This window comes from Cygnus olor, chromosome 16 (genome assembly GCF_009769625.2).
Source record: "Cygnus olor isolate bCygOlo1 chromosome 16, bCygOlo1.pri.v2, whole genome shotgun sequence".
Taxonomy (NCBI): Eukaryota; Metazoa; Chordata; class Aves; order Anseriformes; family Anatidae; genus Cygnus; species Cygnus olor.
In genome coordinates, this window is record NC_049184.1 from 16,261,987 (window position 1) to 16,284,231 (window position 22,245).

Sequence of the window (22,245 nt, forward strand, 5' to 3'; positions counted from 1 at the left end):
CTCCGAATAGAGGGTAAGATGTGCTATTTAATAACATGAACACTCACATCAGTAAATGAAGAATCACCTATTCCAGAGTTTATTTAAAATTACAATGTAAAATTTTAATGATGTAAAGTTGGTAACCCATTATCAGGAAAGTAAGGATTTTATTTTCCTCGTGGTTTTCTTATACAAGATTTCTTACGACATTTTGTTCAATTTAGAGAGAGACAGACTACTTATAATGCATCTTCCTATTAGTCAATCACATTTACAGTCTTAAAGGCCTTGATATTTGAAAATTTATCACAGGAGAAATTAACAAGTAGATGCTTGGAACCCATCTCGACAGGAGTAAGTTTAAACTTTGTACTGGATTTCTCACCAGCTTTCAATGGCGGTACGCTAGAAATAGGAAAAAAAGGGAAAAATATCAGCAGAAAATAGGCTTATACATCGTGCTTGAATTTCCTCAATAGCCAGCTCCCATTTTACATAAGCACTCCCAACAGCTCAGTGTAGGATGGTCATGAAACGACCATAGAGGACTTAGCTATTTGATAAATACCTAAATACTCAAGCCCATGCATTAAGTGCTCTCTCACAAAGCATTGCGCAGTGATCCAAATAAGCTCATTTGGGGTGAGGGTGGGAGCATACTAATATCATATGAGCTAAAACTTCAAGCAGAACAGGAGGCATAAAAGACATAATAGAATTATTAAAAAGAACAAGCTAATACCGTGATGCGTATTAATGCAAACTCTCAAATTACAGTAGATTGTGGCACCATGGAAACCTAAGTGTTTAGACACCAGGAAATTCTAAATGTAAGTTAAAATGTTTTAAACTACTGTGGTTTAAAATTCTGGGAGATCCATATTTATGATTTTACCAAACAGGCTTACCATGTGACATTATTCTGTCTTGCCTGAGGATAAAGTTGTATATGATACATAACACAGGGTTGCCAAATTCCCTTAGGAGAGATGATAAATTATGGGTAGACCGTTCCTAGTTGCTCAAGTGCAAATGGCAATGCTAAATTGCTGTGTTTGGGTTTGACAGCGTGTGTGTGTGCGCTCAGTGAAAGAGCACACTTCCATATTCCAGGTACCCGGGATCTATAGTAAAAGGAAATTATTTTATTCCAGTCTTCTCGTTACCCATCTCAATATCATTTAGTAGCTTCCTGACTGTGTGCCCTTCCTTTCTACTCTCCCAATGTCATTATTTTGTAAAGTTCTAAAAGCAGAAAATCAATGTACTTGTAGTTCCTGTTTTGAAAAACTTCTTAAAAAAAAAAACCAACACACAAAAACAAACAAACAAAAAAACACCACCACCAAAACATTTTTATTATATTAAAAACAACAACAAAATGCTGGCAACCTTTATGATAATATTTTCCCTATTCTTTTCCTGCCTGCCTCAGGGATTTAGGTTGTGTTCAAGTTCCAGGCCTTAGACAAGTAAATTCAGGCCACAAAATGGATCACAGGAAGTTCCGCACCAACATGCAAAAGAACTTCTTCACAGTGACAGTGATGGAGCACTGGAACTGCCTGGGGAGGCTGTGGAGTTTCCTTCTCTGGAAATACTCAAGGCCTGTCTGGACGCCTACCTGGGCAACCTGCTCTAGGGAACCTACTTTGGCAGGAGGGTTGGACACGATGATCTCCCTTCCAACCCCTAGAATTCTGTGATCTGCTTTTTACATGTGTGTCTGTGTGATGTAAATGCAAATTGTTTATAAGGCTGAACAATCAGACTGGCACCTGCAGTCCATTTTAAAAAGTGGGAAAAAATATCCTGGTTAAAATACAGTAAAGTTCGGACAGAAACACTCATAGTCTATTGCTGGTCCTATGATCAAAACAAGAAGGTTTAACCCATCTGGCCTGTAGCAGCATAGGCAGCCTCAGCAACATTCACTGCATGGGTATACATTACATTTTGCTGAAACTGTGGGGTCCTGCTAGATAGATAAGCAAACAAGTTCTGTCAAATTGTGACGGTAATTATTTACCCTCCCAAACTATGGAGCCAAAGCCTAATTGAGATGGAAAGCTGGTTTAAAGCTATGTGCAAGAAGAAAATTCTGTGTCATCTCAGTGTTCAGTTCAAAGTCATCCGTGTCTATGTTCTGGTTTATGTATTTTTGATAGCAGGAAGAAGGCACTTCTTGTACTTACTCTATCTCAAGGATTCCTCTCAGCAGGTCATTGCCTTCTACCTGCAGCACACAGTCCATCACTTCTGTATTAATAGGATTGGTAAATACCACTTCTACATCAACTTCTTTATTCACTTTTGCTTCACCAAGTACCTGCACAAGGAAAATGCTTGAAAGGTCAGACTCAGTATTCTTTTCAAATCTAAGCCTCTTCAGCCATTACAAGAGACACTCATCCTAGTGTCTCATTACTACGGACCAAGGCAGAACTGAGCAGAACATCCCTTTCTGGGGAAAGAGGTACTTATAAAAGCTCATTTTCCCTTTTGTCCTATGCTGCAGTTAGAGTAAAGGGACAGTGATTCACCTGTATGTCGATAGCAGGATTGTCCAGGGTAATGTCTCTTTGCACTAGTACTTGAATTCCACCTTCTACATGACATAAAGCTGTTATTTGAATTGTGTTGTCTGTAGTTAACTGCTGTTGATATTCAGCATAAGATATCTTAATGGGAAAATGTTTCTCTGAAAGAAAAAAAAAAATTGATAAATGCTTTTATAAGGGAACAGAGTTTCATACCTAGTATTAATGTTTTCCTTTTGTGCTGTGCCTGACTAGAAAGGCCTGTAGCCATCACTGCCAAAGTCAGTTCATGTGAATCTATCAGTTTGCTAGAGAAATAGAGATTTCTTCAATGTTATCACTCCTCTAGTCTCTAGTATTATCTTGCTTGGCTTCTGTTCCTCCCAGTTGCCCTGAAAAATAAGGCAGAGTTTAAGGAATTTACACATGTCACTACATTTGTTATGGGATGCTCTCTGGGTAGGCCTCATCAGTCCTAGCTGCTCTGAGGTGGGTTAAATGCCGTGTTTACATTCCTTTTTTCTTTCCTAGCACTATTTTTATTCATGTGTTTTTACAGTAGTTTCCATGCTGTAATTCAAATCAAGGAACGTTGGATTGGCAAGGCTCTCCCTTGTCTTTGAATCCAGGTAATTCCACAGTGGCCATTCATAAAATAGATGTCAAGTTCAGATGAACTGTAGAGCATCCATGCTACATGCAAGCATTGTGAGCCACAAAGTGTTTTTCAGCAGTGTAGAGCAGATGAAAAACACAAGATGACAAGTCACCAGCATAAAGTCTCACAAAAGCAAGCAACAAAATGGAGACACTGTGAATTTCCTAGATTCTGCCAGTAGCAAGATTTGTTAAGTACAAATCCTAGCAAATGGAGCATACCTCACTTGACAGAAGGGAGGAAAAATGGCCCCTGTCATCAGACTTGGTGGAAAACTCTCCCTGCTGACTATATTCAGCCCATGGTTTAACATAACAAGTGTGCCCTGGCAGGGGAAAAAAAAGAAAAAAAAAAAAACAAGAAGGGGGGGGGGGGGGGGGGGGGCGGCAAACTGTATTTTAGGATGCATTGAATGTTCTGATGCATTAAATGCAGCATAGCCAGCTGGTCAAAAGAGGTGATTTTCTCACTATATTTAGCGTTGGTGTGGCCTCACCTTGAATACTGCATGCAGTTCTAGTCTCCCCAGTACAAAAACGATGTTAAAGTCCTTGAAAATGTATGAAGGAGGGAAATGAAGCTGTTAAAAGGGCTGAAGGGCATCTCTTATGAGGATAGGCTGAGGATACTTTGGTTGTCTACTCTGGAGAGGAGAGGGCTGATAGGCAATGTCATTGCTCTCTACAACTTCCTGAAAAGGGGAAGTGGAGAGGGAGGTGCTGTTCTCTTCTCCCTTGCACCCAATGACAGGAGGGAGAATGGCATAAAGCTGTGCCAGGGAAGGTTAGATAGAAGAGAACAATTTTGTATCATGAGGGTGGTCAGACACTGGAACAGGCTTCCTAGAGAGGTGGTAGATGCCCTGTGCCTGCCAGTGTTCAAGAGATGTTTGGACAATGACCTCAAAGATTTACTTTTGGTTAGCCCTGAAGAGGTCAGGCAGATGGACTAGATGATCTGTGAAAGTCCCCTCCAACTTAACTGTTCTAGTCTTGTCTAGTCTATTCACTGAGATTCCAATTCCTAATGAAGATGTGAAACATGTCTTTTTAATCTGTTCATAAGTGCAGTATGTTTTTGGCTGTTTCAGCCTCTTCTGTATAGAACTTTCAGATTACAGTTTGTTATGCCTTTTTCCCCCAAGTTGACCAACTTCTATTGCCTGCTTACTGATAACTTTTAGTAAGAATTGTGATAACTTTTTTTTTAATTTGAAATATTACCTTCCTCAGGAGACAGAGTGACAGATATGGAGTCCTTCCAGATCTCACGAACTGGTCTTCTAGTGTACACAGTGCTCCAAGCAGTCATATTTACATGAACAGACTTAACATCAGATTGTAAATTTGCAAGAACCAGAATTAGATTGAGATCTTTGCCAACTTCTAAAGGACCAGCCACTTTGAACTTCCCTGAGATATCAGGCTTTTGTTCAATTTCCTTTGGTGTCGGTGCTGTAGGATCAAATTTATCTTCAAGTCCCAGCTTCTTACGGGCTTTTTTAAAAATATCTCTTTCTTTTCTAGAGCCTGTTAGAAAGAACCATGAAAATTACCCTCAACAGTTCACACACATCTCTTCTTTTACATTACACCTAGAGGCTAGTCAGCTGAACTTAGTGTCTGTTCTTAAAGAAGAACAGAGCCAGTGTTTTCCACAGCCACACTTAATTTTCTAGATCTGCAGCCAGCAATGTCACTTTTCCTGTAATAGCATCTTTTTGTAACACAAAATCTTAAGTCCAAAGTTTCTCACCCTTCCCTTTTCTATGTTTCTTAATGGTTGTAATATCTAAAAATGTAAATTCATATTTGCTGATACAGAAAAGGACCCTAATATAAGGGAATGGCTATGGTACTGTGGTAGGTTGTTAGGTTGTTGTGTTAGGTGCTGTGTGTTAGGTTGACTCTGACCAACAGCCAAACAACCATCTAACCCCTCACTCACTCCCCATTCCTGCAGGATGGAGAGAAACTAGAAGGAAGGTGAGAAGACTTACTGGCCAAGATAATGGCAGTTTAAAAGGAAAAACAAAAGCTGCACATGAGCAAAAAAAAAAAAAAAAGGAACTCATTCACTACTCCCCACTGGCAGGCAGACGCCCGGCAACTTCCTGGAAAGCAGGGCCTCAGCAAATATAACACTTGCTTGAGAATACAAATGCCATAACCACACATGTCCCCCCAGTCCTCCTCTTCCTTTTCCTGAACTTCTATTGCTGGGTCGTATGGCATGGAATATCCTTTTGGTCAGTTTGGACTAGCTGTCCCAGCTCTGTCCCCTAACAATCTCTTGCCCACCCATAGTTTATTCATTGGGACAGGGGAGAAGGGGGAGGGAGAAATAAAGCCTTGACACAATGCAGCACTGTTCAGCAATACCCTAAACACTGGTGTGTTATCAATATGTAGCCACAAATACAAAGCACAGCACCATAGGGGCTGTTATGTAGAAAATTGACTCCATCCCAGCCAGGCCCAATATACAGTGGAAGCTAGTTATTTGGGCTCTACTTTATCTTGCTTTTTAACCTTAGTGTATATATTTCCAATAACAGTGTTCATTCTTTGCACTTGCAAATTCAGTTCATGATTATCGTATTTTTTTCTGCACTATCAAAACCAAAGATCTGACAAGTTTGCATACTGTGTGACCCTTTGAAAGAGTTGCTGTTCTTGGACCTAAATGTTGATTTAGCTTAGGTTTCTGTCACAGGCCTTTCATTCTTGCTGTCAAATAACTGGGTTGTAGGCTAATTCTCACAAAGCAGAGGCAGTGCACATTAGCATAGGCAGGCAGAACAGCGAATGCTTTACTCAAAGTTGTTTGGACTTGCCTTATTTAGGTCCCACAAAGCAGCTATGTATCAGAAAGGGCAAGGCATCATCTTTTACTCTTTCCCTTCTCTTCCCTTTTCTGTTAGAAATGAAGCAGCTGAATGAATTATGCTCCCACCTTATAGATGACCAAAACTGCCCACCAAGAGACTCCTATCCTGAAGTTTACATAAGCTTTGGAACGAAGCAACTGTAGAACTAGAGTATTAAATTTTTTTTACCTTCCTCATATTTATAATCACTGGTGACATCTACACGATCATCTCTACCAACTGCCTTTGTGCTGATGAACTGGCCAATTGTTGTAGACTTGGAGAATATTAATGTTTTCTTTCCAGTTGCAGGGTCATAATTCCAGTACATACAGTCTGCATTCACTTCTGCAAATACAAATGGGCAATCGTAGTCCAAATCTATGTCTCCTTCTTTGATGGCATTCCGTGAGGCAGGACCACACTGATAAATTCCTATGGCATCAAGAAAAAATAACTTGGAACTAGTCAATGGTTTCACAGTAAGCAGCTTACTAGACAGATATTTGTCAACGACCCCTGAATTACCAAGTGCTGGTGTCCCACTCATAGAATGGCTCAGGTTGGAAGGGACCTTAAAGATCACCTACTTCCAACCCTCCTGCCATGGGCAGGGATACCACCCACTAGATCAGGTTGACCAAGGCCCCATCCAGCCTGGCCTTGAACACCCTCCAGGGATGGGGCATCCACAACTTCTCTCGGCAACCTGTTCCAGTCCCTCACTATGCTTACAGTGAAGAATTTCCTCCTAATGTCTAATCTAAATCTATCCTCTTTTAGTTTAAGACCATTTGCCTATCATTATCTACCTAAGTAAAGAATCCTTCTCCATCCTTTTTATAAACCCCCTTTAAATACTGAAAGGCCACAGTGAGGTATCCCTGGAGCCTTCTCCAGGCTGAACATCCCCAGCTCTCTAAGCCTTTCTTCACAGGAGAGGTGCTCCAGCCCTCTGATCATCTTTGTAGCACTCCTCTGGACTCGCTTTAACAGGTCCACATCTTTCTTGTGCTGGGGGCCCCAAACCTGGATGCAGTACTCCAGGTGGGGCCTCACGAGGGCAGAGTAGGGGGACAATCACCTCCCTTGACCTGCTGGTCACCCCTCTGTTGATGCAGTCCAGGACGCAGTTGGCGTTCCGGGCCATATCTTTCCAATTTGGAGATCAGGATGTCATGTGGGACCATGTCAAAAGCCTTACAGAGGCAGACCCTCATACCAGGCTGATCACCAACGTGTCTTGCATTTATTCTGAAGATACACTTGATTTGGTTTTCTAGTATGCATTAATCTCCAATAGCTCTGGATACCTATATTGGAAACATAGGAACAGCTACAAAAAACTGCTCCTAGAAGCCTAGTTTGTTTCTTGGCAGCCACAGAAGAGCAGAGGCTTTTTTACTTAGACAGATACCGTCACACGATTTCTGAGCAGGGAAAGAAATTACTTTTACAATGGCTTTACAATTTCTTTTTCTCTCCGAAAGTGGCTGACTTCATAATTTTTTGTCATTATTCCTGGAATTAAATCTGTGTACCTCCACTTTCTTCTTGGGGAGTTGCATCCAGAATTTGCCATCCACTGTATGAGGGGCCCAAGTCACTGCGGGAAAACCAGCTTTCATTCCAGACATGGAAATTCCTACATTCATGAATGAATAAAGTAAACCACTGTTACGTGTTTCCAAATTCCTATTCACATCCATTAATCAGTCATCTTAGTTAAAGCTTTCGAATATTTTAATTTCTAAAGGTTCTTATCTGAGACTGACCACTTCCACTCTGATCCTGGCTATCTTAATTACACCGGAGCTGAAAATTGCATTGTGGAACAGACATAAATGTTCAAGGGGAGAAAGCAAATTTGTGAAATTAGATACAATTTCCTGAGCCTTTTTTTTTTCCCAAAAAAGTTCTGAGTTTGTGCACATTCGTAGTTTCAGGTGTGTTTCTTACAGCACAATGCCACAGTTATTTCTGTTGTTCCTATATTTAGGATGGTTTCAAAACAAGCAGGGAAGTAATCAAGGCAAGAAGTGAGGGGGTACACCTGTTCTTTGCTGAATGCAAACTTGTTTCAATTGCATTTGATGCTCAGTAGTGATAATTAAATTATTTTCACTGCAAATGACTTCATTGCAGGGAAAAAAAAAAAGGTAGGGGAAGGGGGACAGGTTCTGTCAAAACTTTAATAGTATAACAGGAGCTGCTTTTGAAGAATAGTTCCAAACTAAGCGAAGTCCCACTGTTTGATATTTCCAGTGTAATATCCCAAATTTTCAGTCGTTTGTGTCATCGTAGCTATAACTTTGTCTGCATTGGTTTCAATTTGCTGTTTATAGTCATGCTTAATTAAGAAAGAGTGAAAATACCAAATTTTGTAGTGCTATGATTTTTTGTTGCTCCTGTGTGTGCAGTTGTTTTTAGGTCAATTTTCAGGAAGTTAATGCAGCATTTTTCATTAGAATGTATGTTCTGCACCTGAAGACTATAATCACTGATAGATCCTATTATTAAATATTGTAGAACTTTACCAGACACTGTCAGCTCCTCTCTCCAAATGATTTCCAGAAGCATCATAAAACTCATCCACACGCAGGTTTCCATCTGCATCATGGGCAGAGCTGAAGTTTGTAATTGTACGAGTGGGAATCCCCAGACATCTAAGCACTAAAGAGCAAATAGAAACCCATAGTCAGAAAGCACTATTTCCAGCATATAGTTTCATATAACATATTAATGTCTGGATAGACTTTCATGTTGAAAGCATTATTAGTAACTTTTTATTTATTTATTTTTTTAACAGAATCTGTGCGCTATCTTATATGCATTACATAAAGCATACCTGTGGTCAATACTGCTGCAAAAACCCAACATTGTCCATATCTAACAGGCCTGAATCCTGATTTCTTCCAGTTTTGCAGGATTTCACCACTTCCAGTCCAGCTGCTTGGACTTTTCCCACCTTCATAATTTCCACTCCAGTTTCCTAGTACCACTCCTTGGTCATCATTGCCGTTGACCTGTAAAAATATTCACTGAATTTATAAGACAAATTAAGAGTTTATAACAGATTAAGTGGCAGTGGGGAAGGAGAAAAGCATTGAATGACATTTTAGTGGACAAAAGTCATTGCTTCTTGAAGTTGGCCTTCAGGAAGAAGTCTCATCTTTTCAGGGAAATGAAATATGTGTCCTCAAAATAATGAGGAGCATTTATCCACTGTGTCTTCCACCCAAGTGTAGTAGTACCCAGCAAGAAGAGAAACTGAAGTCTGTAGTGAATCTTTCTGTCATAAGGTGGCAACTTTTCCACTGTACTTTTCCACTGAATGGCATCATCAATACATATATGCAGCTAAGCTGTCAGAATGTGTCTGGATAATAACAGAGTGAACTTAGCAAATTAGCAAATTCATAGACAGTATTACATTAGGAGAAGAGTCAGACACAACAAATGCAGAGTCACCTTGAGAATCTTGGATACTGAATCAACAGAAATATCATGAAATCCAGGAAAAAAAGGTGTAGATTTCAGAACTCAGGGCAGAATAACACCATGCATTGGTACAGGCTGGGAACGGTTTGCTGAGTGGCAGCTCAGCTGAAAGGAACATGGGAGTTACAGCAAATGCCAGAGATTATCAGAATATTGAGGAAAAATGTTATCCCCCTTTTATCACTAGTGAGACTGTGGCAGGAGTGCTGTCTCTAGTTTCAGGGTCTTCAGTTCAGAGGAACGTTGAGGCATTGAACAGGGACCAAGAGACAGGACTACCATGATTGTCAGGGGCCCTAGAGCACACAGCTTATAAGATGTTGAGAGTGCTAGGCTAATTCTGTCTAGTAAAGGTGAGGATAAGGGAGAATGAATAGCAGCTTACAACTAGTTGAACATACAAAGTTTTGAGTCCAACTTTTCTCTGTACTGGCATATTATATAACAAGAGGCAACAGCATTAAGTTGTAGCTTGGGAAAACCGTATTGGACATAAGAGAAAAATTAATCACTAAGAGACTAGGACAGCTCTGGACTGGTCACCCAGAGAGGCCATGAAATTTTCCATCCTTGGAGATTTTCAAGACAACCTGACAAATCCATGGCTTACCTGATCTAGTGCCACCACTTCCCACTTCAAATGGAGAAATTGGACTAAAGACCTCCAAAGCACTAGCCCCTCCGCATACCAGCCCACAACTTAACTTTCAGTTTGACTATTGGATATCAAAGTTTGTAATATCAAACATACCACAGATGACATAAATCTAGAAGGCTTAGATCAGACAGCCATGTAGGGATTTCTCTCACCCATATTTCTGGTTTCTGGTGTATACAAACAGTGGCCTAAAATTTTTTGAGAAGTCTCTTCATACTTACTTTAACTATTTTAAAAGAATGTTTAGTAGTTTGGACTTTTTGAACATGTTGCTTACCATTGCGCTGAGAACTCGGCCCAGATATTTGGGATCATTTCGGTGAGATACATCTGTGGCAGGATCCTGACGGTAGTTTAAGCTTCGATCCAGCATGGAAAGGCAAATATTGAGAATATCTCCTTGAAACTATGTTATAGAAATAAGTTAGTGTATTGGAACCACAGATTATGCTACTGCGCTAAAAATCAGGATAAGTAGAGCTACATAAGCATTTAATGTTTATTTAATCACTAAAATAAATCTTGCAGCTCAGCCAGGAATTTCACATAAAAATACAGCCTCAAAAAAACATAAATATTAAAATTCAAAGAGCTTTTCAAAAGTCAGAATCTGTGGACTGAAGGCCAAGCCTGTGCCATACAGTGTTGCTACACAATACTACCCAGCAGACACTAGGATTTCTGCTGGCTGCATCTCTGAGTCCTAGATCAATTGATTCACTGATTGATCCATTACAAATTTTCTTATTAATCAGCATAACAGGGCTTTACAGGAGTTCTAATTGCAATACTAGACTCCTGCTTTTCAGAGGTGTATGACTGTGATAAACTGGAAAAAGCAAACAAGCTGGTCACCCACCTTATGTGAAAACCAGAGCACAAAACACTGTCTGGTGTTTCAGTGCTGTGTTTACCTGGCCAAAGTTCCATCCAAAGCTGTTGATATGATGCGTATTGCCGGCAAAAATGATGCCAAACTCTTCTAGCACATATTCCTCACACTCAGCCTTGTTAGACATGAACACATCATCACCTGAAAAGCCAAAACAGAAGCATGTACCACCACAGCAGGCAAAATAAATCAAAAACCTCCAGAGTTTTGGTCTTCATCAGCACGAACACTTGTAGATATTCACCCTTTACTATTCTTCCTGTTATATCCATATGATGAAATGCAGGACTTCCTGTATTTAGAGAAAGGGGTTGGAAGTTGTGTGTTTGAGTGAAGACAGAGGTATGACCATGTCAAATGTGGAAGAAGGCAGAGGGTAGATACATCTCTTTTCCTGGTTCTAGAGAGACTGGACGCACTCTTCTAAACTTGTGCAGAAACGCAGAAGCTCTGGCAAAAGCAGCACTTAACCTGAATCTTTTAGGGCAAGGAGCCCTCCAGTAAGTACATGATACAGAGCTGATCTGATGTACCAGAAGGTCCTAAGAAACTATTATATGCTTTTCTCTTCTCAGTACTAGATTATGTGGTGAATGTTCAGCCCCTGTATTAAATTATAGATCAAACGGAGAAGCTGCAAATATTAATCAAACTACAAGTGAGTTAGTTCTTTCAGGGGAATGCCAACATATTCATACCTGAAGACCAAGGATTAAAGAGCAAAACAAAAGTGCCAAGGGTTGCTGGAGATGAGCTGCCACTTGAAGTACTTTGAACACTCAGCTTGTAACGTCCGATGACAGCATTAGCTGGGCTGGAAATGGTGATGCTTGCAGAGTTGGAACTGGTGGACTGCAGAACTGCACTCCAATTCTCCTTACTCGCTGTGCTGGAAATACCAAATGTGGCCTGGGTCTTAGCCTGCTTTGAGGGTTTTGGACCTTTTAAGGAAAATAAACAATTAAAAATTTTTTTTTTCCAGCTTGCTGAAATTTAGTTGTCAAGAATTCAGCGGAGATGTAACCCTCCCCTCAGATGAATGTGCCACATGTTTGAAACTGAAGAGCGCTATCACTGCTAGCTGGGGAGGGAGTAATACAACAAAGAACTCAAACATTTCCATGCCTACGTAAAGCAGCATGGTGGTTCTGAGGTATTATCTTGCTACCATATAGCACATACCAGGCCAGAAGAATGTGGCCTACGTGGCATTACAATTTCTGTGAAAGAAGTTGGGAGCCATACCTGTTTCTGCGATGAATGTTAAGTTTTGCTCAGGCTGTTCAATTCCATTGAAGGTGACAACAAAGGCTTGACCTCTCCTCACAATCAACTCTTTGCTCGAAAATTTATTTGTGTGGTGATCTCTTGTATTTTCTTTCAGGTGCCAATTGGTACTCGGCTGCGTTGCAGCTATGAAAAAGTGACAAGAGCAAGAAAATTTTACAGTACATCCAAGATTTTAAAATGAGGAAGAAGCACATAAACACTCTCACAAATTGCATGTTACTTTCTATAGCTACCTAGTAGCCATGTGAGGTTTGCACCACAAATACAAGTAATTAAATTATGAGCGTATTACTTATTTATTTTGGAAATTCTCCACCTTGCAGAGATTGTTAGAGATTATCTGCAAAATTCAGTAAAAAAGGTGAACTATATCCAGTAGTAAAGAAAAATCAGAAAGGAATCTGAGAGGAGAGAACCATGAGAGAATGGAATACTTGTGAGTTACTTGAATAAGGAATCCAGCTGAACTCTGCTAATTCCTTCAAGGTGTCATTCATTCCATGACTTGATGTTATACTTACAAAGTCACAGATTTGCTGTCTCTGAACAAGCAACAAAGAAACCTAAATGACCTGAGAAAGATTTCTGCATTTTGAATTGTGATAAGTAATCTCTAGACACATTTATGTTACATGTACCTCTGATATAACTACCAGCCACTATCTGTTGGAAGCACTTACCAAAAATATGTTGATGGACACTGGGCTGTCATTTGGCAGTGGGAGAAATGACAGAATTGGAGAGAGAACACTACTAAAGTCATGTATGTGAAATAAGCCGCAGAAAGCTCCTGTGTATGAGCTATGGCTTCATCAGAGGCCAAAGAACAGGTATTTGAGGTTGGTTTGGCTCTGACATCACCAGTCTATGGAGGGTTAACTAGTAGAAGACAGCTCGATGGTGGAAATGAAGTGCAGAAGTACAGAAGAAAAAGATGGCACTGTGTGTTTTCTTTAAATTTTTTTATTAATCTCTATCCACCTCTTCCTCCATTCCATTCACCCCCAAAAAGAGGGATAACAGTTAAGAGTAACAGTGCAGTTCTTAGCAGTGGAACAGAAGTACCCTGTGCTGTTACTGAGTAAAAAATTACTATGCAATGGTCAAACAGATTCATCCACAGAAAGGTGGTTTTTTTTTCTTTTCTTTTTTTTTCAGCATGATATTAGGCTTATGAGGTTTAGGCAAGCCTTGAAATAACTATAGCAAATAACTTAGCAATGTAGTCACAGTTTAAATGGGGAGAACATGTTTCATAGTATCTAGGCAAGCAGCATGTACTTTGATTTTTTCAGGAACACACCTATGTTAAAAAAAAAATAATCAGAAACTTAGCAATGAAGCACATCTGTTGTAAAGCAAGCCCAGGGGTAGGGGAGACTTGTCTTTAGAAAGACTAAGGCTATTATAAATGGGACCATTTATAATAATTACTAGATTGGGCAAACTGCTTATGTATAAATACTAGCAAGTAAAAAACAAAGCAAACAAACAAAAAAAACCCAGACAAACAAAATCCTTAAATTTTTGTATCCTCTCAGCCTTAACTTCAGGTATTAACCTCTTCTTCTCATTGTAGCCTCCGTCAGGCTTTTCAATGATAACTTCTCCAAGATCTGTGTTGCCTCCTGTGTCAGATTTGTCAGTCTTCATTTGCGCTCACCTGACAACTTCAAATAGCTGCAGACTTTCCTTTCCTTACTATTTGCAAAGTACAACATGTCTATATTGGATAATATCTGTTCTCCCAAATTTTGTTCTTATAAGCTTGTTTTTCCCATATGAACATTAAGTGGAAAAACAAACAAACAAAAAAAAAGCACACACACACACCCCTTTTTTTCTTGGATCAAAAATCCTTAGAATAGTGATCTTTCAGTGACCATTACAGAGCTGAATATGAGGTATCAATGTAAGAAAATGACAGAGCACCACAGAAGGGGCTTGCCCCCTTGCTCACCTTGGCCCATATCTGATCAATACGTCCTGTAAGAGCAGCTTTTGGAGGTTTCCTCTGAATGGCTGCCTCTACTTCTGTTGACTCAAGGAATGTCTGATGCTTTTCACTTCTTTAAAACTCTAGTTGTAAAGTTGCCAGTTTGCCACATTTCCTGGGGGGGCGGGGGGATGGAGGGGTGGGGTGGAGCTTCAATAGCCTCCTTTGCTCCCCAGCAAAGGGAGCAATCTGACCAATGGAGCATGAGGATTTTTTTTGCATTTTTTTTCCCCTCTCAGTCCCCACATCCTGATTTCTCTTTCTTGCAACCTACTATATGAAGTTTGAACAATATTTTTGCTTAAAATTCAGTCACCTGTTAAAAGATTCTATTGTATTTGAATTTGTAAGAATTTCAGTATTTAGTTGTTTTTCTTTCTGTGATAACAAAATTATAGTAATAGCGTAACTTCTTCTTGCACCACATTGTTTTCAATTTTGGAATTTTTCATAAGCAATAGTTACAGTGACATTCTTTTAAAAATAATATATTGAATCCATCGTTTTCCTGGGGCTGCTTCCTTGAATGCTTCTGACTCCACCACAGGTCTAAATGAGGATCAGAATAATTTATGCCCTTGCACAGAAAGCCTGTTTCCAGGTCTTCTGAGGAGTTTACTATTATTGACATGTCATCGTCTCTTGCTGGAGCTAATCAGAGTGCATACTGCGTAAATAGTTTAATTTAGTTTCTTTCCCGGAATAGAAAAACAATGAATGTACCTCATACTGTAATTGTATTATTTTTCTCTGTAGTGTAGTAGTTGCAAAACAATGAACAAGCTATTGTCTGTCCAAATCTAATCATGCGAAAGTTAAAGAACCAATTTTTCATTTATCACATAATTACTGTTTAACAACATTAAGTAGACAAACACTCAATGTCATATTTGCATGACACACTACAGAGATGATAAATAAATACATTTGTGACTTGTGATAAAATAGCTATCATTGTTTCCAGCTGGTATACTATTATTTTTTGATGGCAACATGCAGTTGTGCACAAATATCTTTCACTTCATTTCAAGGAGAAAAATTTTTACACATGCTTTGCAGGTAGTTCCATTGTCTGGTAAAAAAGAAAAATGCTAATTCTGATGCTTCTTTGAAACCATCTGTAAAATTTGATGTATTCAATGCACAGTCATAAGCATACCTCTAACTGAGACCCAGTATGCTGGGCTGGCCACTGCTGTACGTATTCCCAACTGCAGAGTTTTAATTGGCTGGACATAGTATTCAGCAGCCCAAATAGTTCTGTTCTCAAGTTTGGATGATTTCTGAAAAGTCTAGAAATGAAAGTTGCTGTATCCATTTCACATACAACTATTTTATTCATATTTCCTATAAAAAGGTTTTATTAGAAGAAACAGTTTTTACCTGGGTGTAATTCGGACTGCTGCTGTGAATCTCTGTTTATTAATAATATTTAATTTCAGGGGGGACCATAGTTTTATCACATGCAATATCCAACTGTGATTTTTAGAAGATACAACTTTAATTCCTAAATTTTAAATTTTTTTTTAGAATCTGATTTTAAAATGTTAAGTCCAAACTATGAAGGTTTCAGATGTTAAGCTACCTTCTCCTTCCCATACCCTACATTCTCTTCAATGACACACTAACAATTTTTAGAATACATTCTTGGTAGAGTTTGAGCCTATCATTGGAGACATAGCAACCCTTTTCTCTTTAATAGAAAGACTAGTTACAATGATTGAAAGAAAAAAAAAAAGGTAATTGATTATTCCTGAGATAGCTGTCAATTCATATATGGTCATGTTTCTCTCTCTCTCCCTCTCTTTTTTTTTTTTTTTTTTTTTTTGATAGCAATGGTGTACTAGGTATTGTCCCATAGGTCATTGGCATAATTGTTTTTGGTACCTGATGGTATGATAGTATAGTTATAAACAGTACATTAGGGAAAACAGGTAGAAGGCTCAGGGGCGACTTTATCGCACTCCACAGGTACCTTAAAGGAGGCTGTAGCGAGGTGGGGGTTGGCCTATTCTCCCACATGCCTGGTGACAGGACGAGGGGGAATGGGCTGAAGTTACACCAGGGGAGGTTTAGGTTGGGTATTAAGAAGAACTTCTTTACTGAAAGGGTTGTTAGGCATTGGAATGGGCTGCCCAGGGAAGTGGTTGAGTCACCATCCTTGGAGGTCTGTAAAAGACGTTTAGATGTAGAGCTTAGTGATATGGTTTAGTGGAGGACTTGTTAGTGTTAGGTCAGAGGTTGGACTGGGTGATCTTGGAGGTCTCTTCCAACCTAGATGATTCTGTGATTCTGTGAATATTGTGGAAGACAGTATGACAAGGAAAACAAGTTGTTTCTGTTGCAGCAGCTTCCCGCGTTTTATTCCCAACTCTGGCTAAGTTGCCTTGCAGGCCTCTCCTTTGCTTTGTTTGTAAAACTGATGAATGATACATACCAGACCTGTGCATTAAAGATGATGGGCAAAGGTTGAGAATGAGAGTTGAATTATGGAGAAATATTAGCCCTAGTCAGAACAGTAGTCAAGCAGAATGCATCTGACCCACCTTACACCTTCCTGTAAGCCAAGTGATATTTGCAGAGCTTACGTTGCGGCTGTAAATGTAAAGAATACACAGGTAGGCACTTGATATGCTTGGTGGTCAGCTAGAAAAGATTATTATGGAGCTCACAAAATGCAAGTTCTAAGCCATATTAGTATTTTGTTTCATGTACACAGAATGAGCTGTATCAGAATCATCTTTTGCAGACTGGTTCAGTTGCATAACTCATGACAGCCTTTTCTAGTAATACGCAGATTTCTTCCCTCACTCCAGTAACCGCATTAAAGAAATGAGTATACAGGAGGAAGAGTTCAGCACTGAACAGCGAAGGACATGATTTGTAGTAGAGTAATTACCCTCGTTATTACTTTTGACCCTTCTTTCAATTAGCTTTCTCTTCCCCACCAACTCTGTATTAATCCACAGCGATACTTGATTTCTATCAAATGTCACCTATAAATAATTGTGCCTTTCTTTGAGGATGGGAAATCAGTCTTTTTCTGCCCCTTTATTCTTTCTGAGAATAGCTCTTCCATGCGTATCCCTAAAACACAATGTAACAACCATCTGGCCATGACTCACCAGAGACCATCACAGTTCCCTGGGAAGTCTGAACTATTCTGTCTCCCCTCTCAATCCTTTGTTGGATAATTCGGCAAGGAATTTCATCACCAAAATCACTCCTGTTATCCTAGATGCCGGAAGTCAAGTGGTTTTCTGCAGCTGTTACTATATTTGTCAACCACACTAGGGCAGGAGTTGGGACCCTGGAATAGTGGTATGGACTGACTTTTATGTCAATACTCTTCAGGACTAGAACCCTCTGATGTAGATGGGTCAAGTCCACGTGGAAAAGCACTTGGCTGAGATCTCCTCTAGGCCCTACATATTGTCCATTACATAGTTCTTATTTTTTCTCTTCCTCTTCCATTCAACATGCCCTAACTAGCAGGGCACAGCCTGCTAGGAAATTCCTAGAGGATTATTCCTGAAGTTCACAATAGCCCAACTTTGCAGGCAGCCAAACTTGGAACAGTCAGCACTCATACTGTCTGTGTGAGGGTAAACTCCCCTCTTAGCTGGGCTCAGATTTTCCCTTAGGATCTTGGCAGGAATATGATGGCTCATTCCAGACAGGAAACTGACAGTGATATATTACTGACATATACTACTGTGTGAACTTCATAAAGTACCAAGGGACCAGCACCCAGGAATGAATCAAACTGATGGCGCACACACTGGGCTGAACCTATGCCAGGCTTCCCAGCCAACTCCCACATAGTCACACATGACCTGTTATTTATAACCTATTATATTTAAAGGTATTTCCCTACCTCTCCCACTTACGCACACATCCCTTCCACTGGAATGGAGTAAAGACGTTATTTGGAAGTTGTAACTTCCAGTTACAGCTGCCCACTCATCAGCAAAGAATACCTCTTTGCAAGCTCCATTCACTACGTGGCTCTGCTCATTTATTCTAAGAACATGAATCCAGCATATTGTCCCATTCTGTGGACAAGCACTCTTAATTCTACCTTACAAACAAGATGCTTGCAGGTGTGATTCATGCCTCAGTGGTAATGACACAGAGGTGACAGGCAGAAGCTGAGATAATTATTTTGAGTGAGACTATGAAACAAATTGCTGACTCCTTAGTAGAAGTAATGTGCTGCAGATTGTCAAAATCTTTTTTTTTTTTAAAAAAAAAAGTTATCAAATTCATATGATCTTTTAGGTGTTTTCCCTTTTCTTTAGGCACCTCCTTCATTTCTCTTTCTGGATCCTGTTAAACTAAGTCCATTAGAGATTGGCACACAGATGCAAAAAACTTCCTGGAAAAAAAAAGACTATATTTGCAGGATGTGTGTGTCTGGAGCATGTGCATGTGTGAAAACAGTTCTGTGTGCGCAGACACACTCACAGCTTTTCACACTAAAATTCTGCATGGCACTGTGAGAAGGATCCCCTGGGTACTTTTGACATGAACTTGGGCGTGCAATATGACCTGGGTATTTCACAAGCAAGAGTTGACCATGATCAGCAAATGCCAGTTTGTTCGTTAAATGCTGCTATTGCTTCTTGCATTTAGTATGATGAGAAACATGTGGTTAGGAAGGACAGACTGTTGTATGACACCTTAAAAGGAAGTTTTTAAGGATTGCCTTGCTAAAATGGCTTGGCTAAGTTATTAGCACATTGTTACTTAAAAGGAAATGTTGCAATGCAGAAACAATTGGTTTGTGGTTATTTCACCATTACTGGTGTTGAAGGTTTTTACTATCTACTTTACAGCACTTTTTTTTGTTAAAAAGAAGGATTTTTCTACTCATTCCAATGACTTTCAGACTGACTCATATTGTGTTTTGCCATTTATTTAAGTTCCACTCAGTGGAGGAGATTTATGAGTGAAACAACAGCCTTATGCTCATTGCATGCACCTGATTCCCTCCCAGACTATGTTAAGCGCTTAAAAAGTGAACATTTAGATAGTATTACACTTAGCATTACACTTAATGACTGAGACAGTCATTAAGTAAGCACAGTCAGGCCAGGCAAAGAGCAGACGCTGTTGAGGGATGCTAGCACAAGTAATTCAGGTCAATAGCATAAATTATTTGAAATACTTGTAAATAGATGAATACTTGTGTCCTAAGAGTTTATGCAATCAGTTCTCCTAAAACTTTTTGACAATGGGGTAGCTGTGCCTCTTTTAACCTCCATGAGGGGGAAACAATACCCCTCATTTCTGCACTTTATCCTCTGTTCTGTGGATGGTTGCTTTTTCATTAATTTCCTGAACTTTTCAAGCTTGTGTCTCATAAAGCTAGCATAGCATGAACTCCATGCCTAGAAGAGGTAAAGTAGTATCTGCACTCAGGCCTCATTATACATTTTTACAGAGGTCCCAACAAGTTGTGTCTAAGCAAGTACAAGGCCAACCTTGCTAAAGTGTATTGATTCAATATCTTTCCTCCTGAGGATATCTGTACTGATTTGTCTGTTTTTTAAAGTCCCTTTGCTTTTCACACATTCCATTCTGCTGACTCTGAATCTCCATGAAGGAATCTAGTCTATAGTCTGTTCTCAGCAGAGATGTGACCATTAACACAAGATTCATTCATACCTGAACTCTCTGATTCATTACATTTCACAATAAAAGATGGTTTGCAGTTTGCCAGTACTTCTTCTGCTCTATTTGCAGTTTTATAATATTTAGCTCCAGTATGGTAGTGGATGGATTATCTTCTTTTCCTTGCTTGTGTCTTTTGGAAAATTCAGGAAAGAAAATGCCGAAATAACCCATTCAAAATCTCTGCATGTAGTGTACTCCAACAATTCAGAACCCTTTACAAACAATAACTCCATAGAAAAAAAAAATGTATGGTAAATTATTCACTTGCCCATTCCTTATCCATGAAGAGATTTATTTAAACTTAATTTTTATTTTATTTTATTTTTTTTTTACTTACCATCCATGCTTCCTTGCTCCTCTGTGTCTTGGACTTTGTATTTCTGTGAGCAACTGTAGGGTTATATGATAAGACTTCAAGCTCTGGTTGTGTGGCAGCATTTATAGAGAAAACTCTAGGCCTCTCCTTCTGTTCAAACCAATTATAATTCACATTAGGTGGGTGAGGCAGGTAAGTCATACCAGTGGGCATGTAAACTTCCTAGTGACCATATATTAGCTCATGGGTTTTAACACACCGCACTTATGCAATTCAGGCTACATATCCAGAGGGTTGACTGAGATGCTCAGAAAAGTAGAACATTTAATTGCATACTTGGAATCCGGAGTTTCACATACACTGATGCATCACTTGGGAAGAGGACAGGGTATTTTTTGAGTCAGTATGAATGAATATATTTTCCTAGCATGATCCACAGGTGATTATTAATGAAATAAAAGTATGTATTCATAATAAAATTCATATGGTTTCCTCCCTATGAGTATACTCATAAGCCTTAAAAAAAAAAAAAAAAAAAAACTTTTCATTTACCTCATCAGTCCTCTTTTTGGGATCACCACAGTAATGCCTTTGTGTCAGTCCCTCCTTAGAGTCTCTGTGAATTAATACGAATAGCGTTAATGCTGTAAATGCAATGTAAGCTGCTATTAACTTGACAAACTACTGAATGCTGAATAGCTCTGAGGAGTAGATCTCAAATAGTAATTCTCCCTGCACAAAGGGAAACTTCATCCTCATAAAATTAAAGAAAACACTAATTTTGTAGCAGGTACAAATTAAGACTATAATTTGTACTTCTGTAGCGGTTACTCATCTAGTTTCTCACTATAAAGGCACAACATTATAAGTTAAAATACTTTGATCTGCATGTACAGGGCATTTTATAGATACAAGGAAAAAAATGATTTGTTGGTAATGGATCTCTGTATCTTTTCATATTGGAGCTTCCATTTCTTTACATTTACACAGATTTGAATAAGGTATTTTGTCTCATTTTATTATCACTTTATCTCACTTATCTACAATGAGGAGCAGAACCTGAAGTTATCTCAGGAATGTTAGTGCTTATCTTGAAGAACTTGAGGAGTGCAGGTTTCATAAGATCAGAAATGGACAAGCATAATACCTGCATATAATAAAATGAGGTAAGAGCCATGAGAAAGAGCTTATACATTAGATTACGTCAACTAATTTGATGTCATTTCCTGGAAAATACTGGAATAGATAAAATTGTTAGCATCTAGAAGATGATTAACAGCTAGCATGAACTTGCCAAGGAGTCAGCTAAGCTCATGTAATTTTTTTTTCTAGACAGATCAATAAACCGGAGGACAAATGACATCATCCATATTGACTTTTATTTGCAACAAGAGCCGACATAGCATTTTCATACTTTGGAAGCAGTATTTACACAAAAATTCTGTTAGGTAATGGCATAATTTGTTGAAATAAATAATGTGTTGTTTCAAAGATTCACTGTCAAAGTGGAAGGACGTGGTGACTGAATTTCCATGAAAAGCTGCCTTGGAACTTTCATGTCTATTAAATATGCTCTTTCTGTTGGGGATCAAGTTGGATCAGTCTAAAACAGAGGCAAGTGGGAATATTTTTCAAAAGTGGGACAATTTTTCAAAAATGTGAGAAGTGGTTATAGAAAGTGGAGGCCAGTCAAGGCGTCATGGGCTTAAAAAGCTTCAGTCTGTGACTAAAAATATTAAGGTTAAGTATCAAATAAAATGTTGGCAATGCAGATAGGTATTCAGCTTGACACTATAGGTAGGTTGTGAAAATATTCATAATTTTTTTTCCATGGATATTAAGAATGGACTGAATGCACATTTGT

General features: G+C 39.1%; 1 protein-coding gene across 2 annotated transcripts; it reads right to left on the bottom strand.

The window, feature by feature from the left end:
- Window positions 1–8: 8 nt before the first annotated feature.
- On the bottom strand, window positions 9–20,811 carry LOC121078950 (protein-glutamine gamma-glutamyltransferase E-like). Of its 2 annotated transcripts, none has more exons than XM_040575684.1 (13): window positions 14,351–14,488; window positions 12,346–12,513; window positions 11,799–12,041; window positions 11,123–11,241; window positions 10,486–10,614; window positions 8,898–9,075; window positions 8,587–8,722; window positions 7,591–7,694; window positions 6,239–6,484; window positions 4,404–4,709; window positions 2,526–2,683; window positions 2,178–2,311; window positions 9–387 (listed from the first exon to the last, which is right to left on the bottom strand). In XM_040575684.1, the coding sequence occupies exons 1-13, from the start codon at window positions 14,358–14,360 to the stop codon at window positions 240–242; spliced, it is 2,079 nt and encodes a 692-aa protein (XP_040431618.1). In that variant the 5' UTR covers window positions 14,361–14,488; the 3' UTR covers window positions 9–239. The 2 variants fall into 2 exon arrangements, with proteins under 2 accessions (XP_040431618.1, XP_040431619.1); XM_040575685.1 differs by lacking the exon at window positions 14,351–14,488 and adding an exon at window positions 20,403–20,811 and having other exon boundaries at window positions 149–387.
- Between the last annotated feature and the right edge of the window lie 1,434 nt (window positions 20,812–22,245).